Source organism: Abrus precatorius, unplaced genomic scaffold (genome assembly GCF_003935025.1).
Source record: "Abrus precatorius isolate BTA unplaced genomic scaffold, Abrus_2018 Scaffold9, whole genome shotgun sequence".
Taxonomy (NCBI): domain Eukaryota; kingdom Viridiplantae; phylum Streptophyta; class Magnoliopsida; order Fabales; family Fabaceae; genus Abrus; species Abrus precatorius.
The window spans coordinates 12,539,875-12,552,809 of NW_020874439.1; the positions used below are offsets into that span (position 1 = coordinate 12,539,875).

A 12,935-nucleotide genomic window follows, 5' to 3' on the forward strand; every position below is an offset into this window, starting at 1 on the left:
AGATTTCTCCTTATTATCTAATCCTATTTTAAACAATCCAAATAATAAAATATAATATTTCTAGTTTACGTCATTCTATCCCTTTACAGAGAGATCAACATTTATGAAAAAAGTTCAACAAGAAAATATGTGAAAAAGAAACTGAAATTATTTCAGTAAACTAGCAAAACATGTAAAAAGAAAACAAAAAGGTGGATGGCATGGTTTCATAAACCAGAGAATGCATCATTGGCAAACAAATCTGTCTGCTGTCTCCCACTCAAACATATAATTACTAATTATAAGTTAAACAATATTAAATGAGAGTACTCTTTTTCTATAAAAAGATGAGAATAAGTTTTAATTATTTAAGTTTATGATGAATAATCCAAATTAAATTATAAAAGTCAATTAATAATCTTTAAAAAGTTACATAACTTTTTAAAGTATATATTAGTAAATTTTAATCACTAACATATAATTATATAATATAAATTTATTATTTGTATTCAATATAAACAATTATTTTCACTCAATATATGCCCTTACATTCATGTAAAGAACAATAAGAAAACAATTGTGATTAATGTTTTCCAACTCGTAGCTATGACTACGTTGAAGAATATCAGTCAAACAGTTGTGTTTGTTAACCAGTACCAGTGACACGTCAATTTGTTTGTCAACTTGTCAATTTCACTGCTTTTTATATTTTCATTTTCATGTGTTTCCCCAGTGACTGAGAAGAGGGGAAGAGAAGAAAACATCAATACAACAATGTAATTTGAGAAAATTTAGTGATGTCGGGACCACTATATGTATATTTTTAATGTAATATCAGTTGATAAACGCCTTGAGAAGACAATTTAATGTGAATTTCTCAACTGTAATAAAACCTTGTTTGTTCTTCACGTTCAATGCCATAAAAGGACGTTTGTAGCATTGCCTTTTTTATATTTTTAATTTTATTTAATATGTTTGGGACTTTGAGTAAACAATAAGTATGAAAGAGGGACAAAGGCATGCAACAACAAGCAATAATGATGGAGTGTAACCAACATGTATAGAGCATTGAGTCTTTCCCCATCTTCAAGAGAAAACAACTAAAGACTAGTAATGTCTGTTAGACCAAAATTGCCACTTTATCTTGAAACAGATACCTGCAAGATTGGGCAACTTCCCAATCTCTTCTACTTGCTCCATACAAATGAATTTGCTTTGTTTTTTAAGTTACTTCATAGCACATAAAGCAATTTCGGAAGGTGACACAAATTTGTCACCGGGGCATTACTTTCCTAATTATTAGTCGCATTAATTTCAATTAATCTAACTGTTTAAAGCAAAAGATATTCCTATTATAGAGTGACAGGTTTTATAGAATGTACCCAAAAACAACAACGATAATAATAATAACGTTACTACATATGTAAAGTACATGTAGGTATATAAGTAATTTCTTTGCGATTTTGATCCCGAATGATTCCACCGTACAACAATATTGACATTTTCGGAGCTTTCCTACCTTCGATTAAGATTATCTCATTATCCTAAAACTTTTAGTGTAAAAACAATGACATTGGTACTTTTGTAAAAATAAATAAATTTCTCTTCCAAAACTTATCAAAGAATCTATAAATGCTTAAAGATACAAAAAAATGTCAGGTATGTCTCAAATAGGTGATACACAAAATTTGCTACCTAATAATCTAATAAGAGAACCTAACAAAGTTCACAAACTTCCATTTTCATATATCTTAAAAGCATCTCCAACCTATATTGGCATGTTTAAACTCAATAGATATAAGTTTGTTTAACTTATTTCATCAAATGAAAATATTATTTAAAGTGAATCAATAAATTTAAAATATTATATTAAAAATTATGTTAATTTTTTATTTACTTTTTATAAATAAAATCTCACTAATTCATCCAAGATAAAGTATTTATCCCAAGATACAATCTAGACATCTTTAAAATATCTCTGTAAAGACCATCAATTTAATTGGATTGCATTAAAAACTGATTAAAACAATTGGAATATCCCCAAAGATTGAATCGTGAGAAAAATAAATTTAATTTAGTTCTACTTATATATTTTTTTATTTTCATTTTCATTTTCTTTTAAAATTAATGGACAAAGATAAATATATATGTTTTGTTCTTTTTAACATTGTTAACCGGCAATACCTTGGATGGTGGAACCTAGAAAAGATATGCATAAGCTATCAGCGCCTAAATCATGATGACGAATACGGAGATTCCGACCATTATATATTTAGCAATCAGATTAATCTTTTCCGTGTACTAACTATGAATCATAAGCAAATGTTTTAAAGTCGTTATAATCATTAGTTAATTAATTGTTGTTCATTAAAGTTGACACTTTATAAATAGATATATATTGCTTTGTATCAAAGCTTCCTTCCATGCCTTCAAACCCACACGCTCTAAGTAACCACCATGTTCCTTTCACTCAGATACACCTTCATCACGTTCTTCTTCATCCTCCTCTTCACATCACCTTCATTCGCCATTTCAAGAACTATGCTACATCACACATTTACACTACCAGCCACCAAAATAGCAGTCACAAATTACAACATTCAAAGCCTCACAAATGCTGGTATAGGCAGCAAGATCAATGGCATATCACAATTCAAAAGATACCTATCACGTTTTGGTTATCTTCCAAGGCAACAAAACAACAACACTTTCAGTGACGAATTCGAAGCCACGGTCGAATTTGCTCTCATCAGATACCAACAAAACCTTGGGCTCCAAGTAACCGGCAAGCTCGATTCCAACACGGTTTCTCAAATGATCACACCAAGATGCGGTGTTCCAGACACAAACACAATAACATATCATCACAATCTTAGTCATCATCACCATCGCAATGTTCACACCATGCACTTAACGAAGCATTTTGTGTTTTTCCCAGGAAAGCCACGTTGGTCACGTCCAATGCCAATGACACTCACCTATGCCTTCTCACGTGACAATATGATCCATAGTTTAAGCCTAAAAGAGATAAGAGAAGCATTCCAACGTGCATTCTCGAGGTGGGCTTCGGTTATTCCCGTTAGTTTCGTTGAAGAGAATGAGTATGATCTTGCCGACATAAAAATAGGGTTTTACAACGGTGAGCATGGTGATGGTGAGCCTTTTGATGGGGTGCTTGGAGTGTTGGCCCATTCTTTCTCGCCAGAGATCGGACGGCTCCACCTCGATGCGGCCGAGACGTGGGCGGTGGACTTTCGGGCTACCGCGTCAGAGGCCGCCGTGGATTTGGAGTCGGTGGCCACACATGAGATTGGACATTTGTTAGGGTTATCACATAGTTCGGTCAAAGAGGCTGTTATGTATCCAAGTTTAAGGCCTAGAGATAAGAGGGCTAATTTGAACATTGATGACATAAAAGGGGTGCAATCTCTATATGGGTCAAACCCTAATTTCAGATCCGAGTGGTCACTAGAATCTGATATGTCCGCTAATGAAGGTGCTGACTTAAGAATGAAACCTCTGGGGTTGGGTACTAATTTGATTATTGTAATTAGTCTGATTCATTGTTTATGTACATTATAAGAACCTTTTTTTATTTTTTGCGATTGTAATTCTTTTCTAGTCTTCTATCATTTTGTGCTTATGAAGTAGAGATTCAATGATGATGTGGGGTCGAGTATGAGGAGGTACCAGACCCGTGAAGGGGAATATATATATATATATATATATATATATATATATATATATATATATATATATATATATATATATATATATATATATATATATATATATATATATATATTGAGTGGAATAGAAGGTGCTAAATATTCCAACCGATAGTATTAATGACTGTTGTTATGCACATCATAATCATGCAGAAATTGATATTATAGTTGTTTCATTTCAGGTTTACACGTTGTGGTTGTTCGAATTATGAATTGGTGCTTGTTTACTGTTTCTCTTGGGCATTGTTTCATAGCAGAGTTTTGACGAACTAAAAAAGGGAGAATACAATTTTTATTTAAACAAATAAATATATTTTTATTTAACATTTTTAAAATAAAAATATATAAATAAATTAATATATATTATTTTATTATTATCCTGATTAATATATAATTTTATTTTTTCTTCCAAATTTAATTTCATCTCAAATAATTCGTTGTTGTTTGTTTCGAGAATGATTTTATAATCTTGAAAATGAGATGATTAGAAATGCTATTTCAAGGAATAAAGTTGTCAAAAAGATATATTTATATTTGGTATTTTATATGATTTTAATTTTAATTAAAGAATAACATTATTACTACCATGTATCACTCTTGATTAAGTTTTATCCATAAATTATATCAACCTTCTTCAATGACAATGAATTGTAAGAATATTGCTTAAAATATGTATATCAATGAAGGTTGGTTTGAGTGGCAAGCGGTTCATTATCGCTTAACCAATGATAAACTCACTCATCACATTTAGGTGTGCGACTCGAGTCAGATTCAGATTTAACTCGATGGGGAATAAAAATAAAATAATATATAAGAATAATTTTTAAGTAAAAATATATATTTTTAAATTAGTAATAACATGAATGACTAGAACATGGTGCTCTCTTAACAATCATACATGGACCTTAGTTACTTTTTCCACTTAAACAATCTCCCGTTAGTTGTAAATGAATCTTCAAAGTTAAATACGATGATGATCATATCATTAGTAGGTACAAGCCATATTTATCAGCAAAAAGATTCCTTTAACAAAAAAGAATTTGATTATTTTAAGAGATTTAGTTTGGTAGTCAAACCATGTACATCAAGATATATTGTCCCCATGTTAGTCTTCTCTTGTTGGTGCGTGGATTGTTTGACAACTTAATATATAAATAACAACTTTTAAAATGATAACCTTATAGAAGACTTTTATACGTCACATCTACCATGGTTTTAATAAAGGAGAGATTCCTATATTTGTAAGGCCTTATATCGCTTTAAACAAGCCTCTTTTGCTTGGTTTGACAAACTTCACTATACTTTATGGTCAATTAATTGACTTAATCTTTGCTAAATCAGATTGTATCCTTTTATAAACCATGGTGCCAAATATAACATCACTACTTTATTTATATTGATGATATTATATTAACTAGCAACAGTTCGAATGCTCTTAATTGACCTCTCATTTGCGTTTTAATGATCTTGACTCACACTAGACTTCTTTCATGGTATTCAAGTTCACCATGATCCTTATGGAAGGTTGCATCTATCTCAAACTAAGTAATTCATGATCTCTTTTGTAAACATGATATGTCTGAAGCTAAACTTATGGCTTCCCTGAAATGAATTGGTCTTACATCGCAAGCTATAGATGGGGATCCATTTAATAATCCTAATTAGTTTAGGTCCCTTAACTAGACCGAAACTTTCATTCACTGTAAATAAGTTTAATTTGCATGCATATATACTCTCCTACAATTACTCATTGACAAGTAGACATATATTATCTCAATGGCACTACACATCATGATCTAAATATTTTGACTTGATCCCCTCATATTAATATCACTGCCTTCTTGCATTTTAATTGGGGTTCTACTGTTGACCATCGCATTTTAATTGGGATGTAACTTCTAAAGGAAAAGGATACAAGGAAGATAAATATGGATTTTTTTTTTCTTATCAATAGTAATCGCAAATTGAGGACCAAAGAGCCATATGTTTTAGCTAGTCAAGCTCACCAAGTGTATTATGTTTAAGACACCAAAGATCTTATTTTGCTAGTTGTTGTGAAAACAAAACCTCGAGACTTGTATGATATGCCAGAGGTTACAGATGACGAATGTCAAGAAAATGATGAGATTTGTTCAATCTCTATTATACCTAATGCATTGGGTAATAATCAAGTATTATCTTTGAATATGATTGATTTAGCACAATCTATTGTTAATGGAAGTCCAGCAATGCTTACAGAAGTTGTTAATGATGAAGAAGAAAGTGATTATGAAAATATTGACTTAACAAAAGATTTGATAGAAGATGAAGAATGTAATGTCCCAAATTTTGTATTATTGATTATTGTTATATATATATATATATATGTATAAATGTAAATAGATATTGGAAATTGCACTTGAGTGCATAATTAAATTTAAGGTGTTACAATTTTGGTATCAGAGCAGATCCAAACCGGACTGGGGAATCGGGTTGAAGCGTCCAAGTTGAGTGTTGATTTATTTTGTTACCGGAATTATAAATGTTGTTATTGATCTGACATTAGAATGTGGTTTGTTGCATTATGGTTAGCTTAGCTTAGAATGGCTGGTAGAGGTAGAGGTAAAGGAGCAAGAGACACCAATGACTTAATGGAGCGTATGACTCAGATTCTGAAGACTAGTCAGCTGAATATCGAGAGTTGTCTGCCTTCACTAGGCACGATCTTCCAAAATTTGAAGGAGGTTACAACCCCGAAGGAGCTCAAAGGTGGTTGGCAGATGTAGAGAAGGTCTTCAATGTTATAAGATGTCGTGAGGAGCACAATGTGAGCTACGCCACCTACTTGTTGTGTGGAGAGGCGGAAGACTGGTGGAGGTTTGTCAATCAGATGTTGCTACAAGAGGGTGGCTACATTCAGTGGGAGACCTTTAAGACAATCTTCCTAGGGAATTACTTTTCCCGAGATCTGAAGAATAAGAAGGCTAGAGAGTTCCTTGAACTGAAGCAAGGAAACATGACCGTAGGAGAATATGCTACGAAGTTTCAGGAGTTGATGAAATACTGGCCTCACTATCAGCATGGGGATGAAGAAGAAGACTTGTGTGCCTAGTTTGAACATGGGTTGAGGCCAGACATTCAAGCGACAGTTAGTGTGTTTCAACTGACAGACTTGCCCATACTGGTGAGCAAGAGCAGAATTTTTAAAGCCAATTCGAGGGGCAAGACCGTGGACACTAGGGGAGCCGGACCAGTGAGACATGATAGAAGACCCCCTAGATTCTCAAAGGGAACATACTCAGGCTCGAGTAATTCTCAGTCTAAAGGAAGTTCATCACAAGAGAAGAGCAGTGGGAGCGGCTCAGGATCAGGCTCTTTCAGAGGGCCGATCAAGTGCTTTAGGTGTGGAGGAGCACACATGGTGAGAGACTGCCCACAGCCAAAGACAAGTTGCAGTAATTGTGGGAAGCTAGGGCACACTGCTAATGTGTGCTGGGCTACTAAGAGGAGTGGCAGTTCGAGTACAGCTCAGAGGGCTGAGTCAAGAGGAAGCACAGGGCTGAGTACAGGACCGAAGCCGAGCATTCCTGGTAGGGTCTTTGCCATGAGCGAGGCGAAGACTTCACAATTTGAGGAGCTGATTCGAGGTAAATGCATTATTAAGGGTCGATTATTCGATGTGCTATTTGATTCGGGTGTTACGCACTCTTTTGTATCTGTGGATTGTGTGAAAAGCCTAAATTTATATGTGACTGAATTGCCATACAATGTTGTGGTGACTACCCATACGGGTAACCCGGTGGTGATGTCATAGGTGTGTCTGGGGTGCTCTATAATGGTGCACGGTAGGGAGTTTGAGGTGAACTTGATCTGTTTGCCTCTTTCTCAATTGGACGTGATATTGGGAATGGATTGGCTAGCTACCAACCATATGTTGCTAGATTGCAGAGATAAGACACTGATGTTTGGTGCGGCGATGTCAAAAGTTCTGAGGATGTTAAGTCATGGTGTGTGGGAGAACACAGTAAATGCTAAGGCCTTCATGGTGATGTTTTCAATGGAGGCAAAAAGCGTGGTGAAGCCAGAGTATATCCCGGTAGTGAGGGACTACTTGGAAGTTTCCCTTGAAAATGTTTCTGAGTTATTGCCTGAGAAGGAGATAGAGTTTGTTATTGACCTCATTCTGGGAGCAAGTTCGATTTCTGTGGCACCATATAAGATGTCAACAGTAGAGTTGGCGGAGGTCAAGAAGCAAGTAGAAGATTTGTTGCAGAAGCAGTTTGTAAGACCGAGTGTGTCACCATGGGAGCGCCAGTGCTCTTAGTGAAAAAGAAATATGAGAGCATGAAGGTGTGTGTGGATTACTAGTAGCTGAACAAGGTGACGATTAAGAATAAGTACCCTGCTTCCGAGTATTGATGATTTGATGGACCAGTTGAGAGAAGCTGCAGTATTTTCAAAGATTGACTTGAGGTCAGGGTACCATTAAATCAGAATAAAGGATGAGGATGTGCCCAAGACAGCGTTCATGATGCGGTATTGTCACTACGAGTATTTGGTGATGCCGTTTGAAATGAAAAATGCGCTTGCGGTGTTTATAGACTACATGAATAGGATCTTCCATGAGTTTTTGGATAAGTTTGTGATAGTGTTCATTGATGACATCCTAATCTATTCGAAGACTCAAGAAGAGCATGCCGAGCACTTGAGAATTATTTTGCAAGTTTTGAGGGAGAGACAACTGTATGCGAAATTCTCGAAGTGTGAATTCTGTCTATCAGAGATTCAGTTTCTAGGGCACGTAGTGTCGAAGGAAGGAATTAAGGTGGACCTCGTAAAGGTGGAGGCAGTGGTTGGATGGCCGAGACCGACGAATGTGACTGAGGTCCGCAATTTTTTAGGGCTAGCAGGCTATTACAGGAAGTTCATTGAAGGATTTTCAAAGATAGCATTGCCTTTAACGAAGCTGACCCACAAGGGTAGAGAGTTTAAGTGGACCAAAGGGTGTGAAGCTAGTTTCCTCGAACTGGAAAGAAAGTTGATGTCAACGCCCTTGTTAGCTCTGTCGGACCCGGAGTGGAAGTTTGATGTGTATTGTGATCCATTCGGACAGAGACTTGGGTGTATTTTGATGCAAGATGGGCAAGTGGTTGCCTATGTCTCAAGACAGTTATGCCCGCATGAAGTCAACTATCCAACTCATGACTTAGAGTTAGCCACAACGGTTTTTGCTCTTAAGGTACAGAGACACTACCTATATGGAGTGAGGTTTGAGGTGTTCAGTGACCACAAGAGTTTGAAGTATCTGTTTAATCAGAGGGAGTTGAATATGCGGCAGAGGAGATGGATGGAATTCCTCAAGAACTATGATTTCACATTGTCTTACCACCCTGGCAAGACAAATGTGGTGGCCGAAGCTTTGAGCCGAAAATCATTGTATGTGGCAGCAATGATGGTGAAAGAAATGGAGTTAATTGAGGAATTTCAGGACATAAATTTGGCCATGGAGGTAAAGCTGAGGAGTTTGTGCCTTGGGACGACAACGATTCATAATGACTTCTTAGTGTATGTCTGAGATGTGCAGCAGAGAGAGGTTTTTCTACAAGATATGATGAGGGAAAGAATTTGGAGTTCCACTATGATGAGAACGGGGTGATTAAGTTCCATAACTGAGTGTGCATTCCCAAAGTGGATGAGTTGAAGCAAATGATACTTGAGGAAGAGTATAAAAGCAGGATGGGTTTTCACCCCGGCACGACCAAAATATATCAGAATCTCCAGAAGAGTTTTTGGTGGAATAAAATGAAGAGAGATGTGGCTAAATATGTGGCTCGATGCTTGACTTGCCAGAAGGCGAAGGTAGAACACCAGCGTCCACCTGGGATATTGCAACCGTTGGAGATCCCTGAACGGAAATGGGACAATATTTCCATGGACATTGTTTCTGGGTTGCTGAGGACCAGGAACAACCATGATGTCATCTGGGTGATAGTTGATCAATTGATAAAGGCCGCACACTTTCTCCCGATTAACATGAAGTATAAGTTGGAGAGACTTGCGGAATTGTATGTAAGAAAGATAGTCAAACTGCATGGAATACCGACCAGTGTGGTGTCTAATAGAGACCCGAGTTTTACCTCGAGGTTCTAGGAGAGCCTGTAGAGGGCGTTGGGCACTAATTTAAAGCTTAGCTCGGCGTATCATTCACAGATAGACAGTCAGACCGAGAGAACTATCCAGTCACTGGAGGACTTACTGAGGGCTTGTGTGCTTGAGCAGCAGGGGACTTGGGAGGAATGTTTGCCATTAGTGGAGTTCACTTATAATAACAGCTATCACGCTAGCATTGGAATGACGCCATTTGAAGTTCTGTATGGGCAAAAATGTAGGACTCATTTGTGCTAGTATGAGAATGGACAGGCTGCCCATGATCAACAGAAGAGTTACTATGATAGAAGGAGAAAGCCGTTGGAGTTTCAGGTAAGTGACCACGTGTTTTTGAAGGTCTCACCTATGACCAGAGTTGGGAGAGCTCTGAAATCTTAGAAGCTATCTCCTAAGTTCATTGGGTCATTCAAAATGCTAAGTAGAATTGGTCCTGCTACGTACTGGATAACATTGCCTTCAAACCTCTCAAATCTACATCTGGTGTTTCATGTGTCACAACTCAGCCAGTATGTGTCGGACCCTTCTCATGTGATTGATCTTGACCCGGTTCAAGTGAGAGAAGACTTATCTTATGACGTGTTTCCGGTGAGGATAACAAATCATCGTGTTAAACAGCTGAGGGGTAAGGAGATCTCATTAGTGAAAGTGATTTGGAGCTCAAGTAATGAGGAAGATGTCACATGGGAAACAGAAAGTAGAATGAGGGAGTTGTACCTGCATTTATTTATGTAGCCTATTTGAATTAACAAAATTTCCTAAAGGAAGGGAGAGTTGTAACGCCTCAAATTTTGTATTATTAATTATTGTTATATATATATATATGTGTGTGTGTGTGTGTGTGTGTGTGTGTGTGTATAAACGTAAATAGATGTTGAAAATTGCACTTGAGTGTGTAATGATGATGTTAATGTGTATAAATACATATGGATGTATACAAATGTATTCGTATACAACTGGATTGGATTGATTGGATTGAGAAACAGGTTAAGGGTGTAATACTAAAGTGTTCTCACTACAGCGAGAGAATTCTCGCTGTAGCGAGAGGGCCTGGGAGAAAGGCGTGAAATTGTCGTCTTCTTGCTTCTCTCGTTGTAGCGACAAAGCGACATTTTGGAGTGTATTTCTGGGTGCAGTCTCGCTGTAGCGAGATTTTGCATAGACCAGAGTGCAGATTCTACTGAAATTTCCGCTGTAGCGACAAGGGGCGTCGTTGCAGCGAGAATGTCTCACTGTAGCGAGAGTGTCATGACCTATTTGAATGTGTTAGGGTTTGAAAAATTCATTTTCCATTCCTCTCTTCAAAATATCTTCGATTCTCTCGACTCAAAACCCTATTCCACCGATTAAATAGCCTCCAAAGCCATTCGTGAGCTATATTGAAGGTTGTATTCGTGTTGGGGATGCTTGGAGGTGAGTTTTAATAGTTAGAATTTCGGTTTTCATCCCTCTTTTCTGTTTTCTGGGTTCTCTTTGAGTTCTCATGGAGTTTTCCATGTGTTTTAGGGACGAAATCCAAGTGAGGACCATTTGCTACCATCATTCTGTGTTCGGTCTTCAATTTGAGGTAAATAGGGACTCTACTCTATCTCATTATGTTTGAATGCCATGTAGTTACTATGCAACGTCATGTGGATGATTTAGAATGTGTGTGTTTGATAGAATTAATTGATTGTTGTAAGATTGTGGTGGAAAGATTGAATAGAGTATAGGGTGTATGATGGAATAAATTGATGAATGTGGATTATGTTGAAAATGTTGTGTGATGGAACATGGACACTTGTGTCGTGTGTTGTAAACGAATGTGGGCCTCTATGCTGTATAATGTGAATGACTATGGACATTGTGCCGTGTGCTGTGAATGAGTATTGTATGTGGCTGAAAAGTGTGTGAATAGGGCACGTTAAATGTCGTTGTATTATGCTATGAATGATTCAGCGATGCACTGGAGGTGTGGAAGATGAGGACGGTAGAAATACCTTAAGAAGAGAGAGTGGTGGTGACACCAACAGTGAGCGTGGACCATACACTTTCTTCTTGACTAGACCTCTGACCACTACCTTTACCGAACGACTCGTGATTGCCCATGCAGTATCCGTGAGGTGAGGGTAACCGACAACCATCCATGGTGTGAAACTGTGATCACAGTGCCACAGTGAGCGTAGCTAGTGTGCAGTGAGCGCACGTGGTTGTTAGCTATTGATTGTGTGATGGTGTAGTGAGCGTACCGGTGTGTAAGTTGAAATGGAATGTTAATTGTGGCTGCAACTGCTTGATTTGAATTGTTTTAGAAAGTGTGTGAAATATGTGAGGTGAGACTCTATGTTTGTTTGTGTGTGTTGAGTAGTGTAGAGTACTCACCCTTACATTTATTTTTCAGGTGACCAAGACGATTAGCACCAGACTCAATAAAAGGATGGATGACACTACTATAGGACTTAAAATGTTTATTTTGTTTAAAATTGAGATTTATTAATTAAGTCTTGTAACAATTATTTGGCTTAAATTGTAACATATCCTTATATTTTGGGATATTTTGCTGAATTAAACATTGAAAAATCGTTTGAATGAAAAGTTTTTATTATTCCCATTTTTGTAAAATTTACTATTTTAAAATTAAATTTAAGGTGTTACAAAAAAATCAATAATATCGAAGAATATGATACAAATGATGATTAATTTATCTAAAAAAATAAAGATATCTTCAAGTTGATTGTGCATAAAAAATTTAGATTAAAAGTTTTTCATTTTAATTATAATTTATTTGCTTTGTGTATAATTTATTTTTTAGTTTTTAAATTTATTTTGCAATACCAACTATTTTAAATGTATTTTATTTGACAATTTAATATTCTTCAATTTGTTAGAATTATTTTACATGTTTTATTATTATCTTTAATATATTATATGTATATCTATAGTTCCAAAAATATGACCATACATGCTGTCTAAATGATAATAGTTTTTTTTATTTATATGTATTGTTCAAAAAATCATAATACTTTTTTAAAAATATCTTATTATCAACATCTATATAATAAATTAAAGTATTTGATATGGAGAATGAAACATCTAGTGAAACTA

General features: G+C 36.1%; 1 protein-coding gene across 1 annotated transcript; it reads left to right on the forward strand.

Annotated features, from left to right (window-relative positions):
* Positions 1–7,521: 7,521 nt before the first annotated feature.
* Positions 7,522–8,010, forward strand: LOC113850834. Its single transcript, XM_027481363.1, has one exon. The coding sequence runs from the start codon at positions 7,522–7,524 to the stop codon at positions 8,008–8,010; it is 489 nt and encodes a 162-aa protein (XP_027337164.1).
* The last annotated feature ends 4,925 nt before the right edge of the window (positions 8,011–12,935 follow it).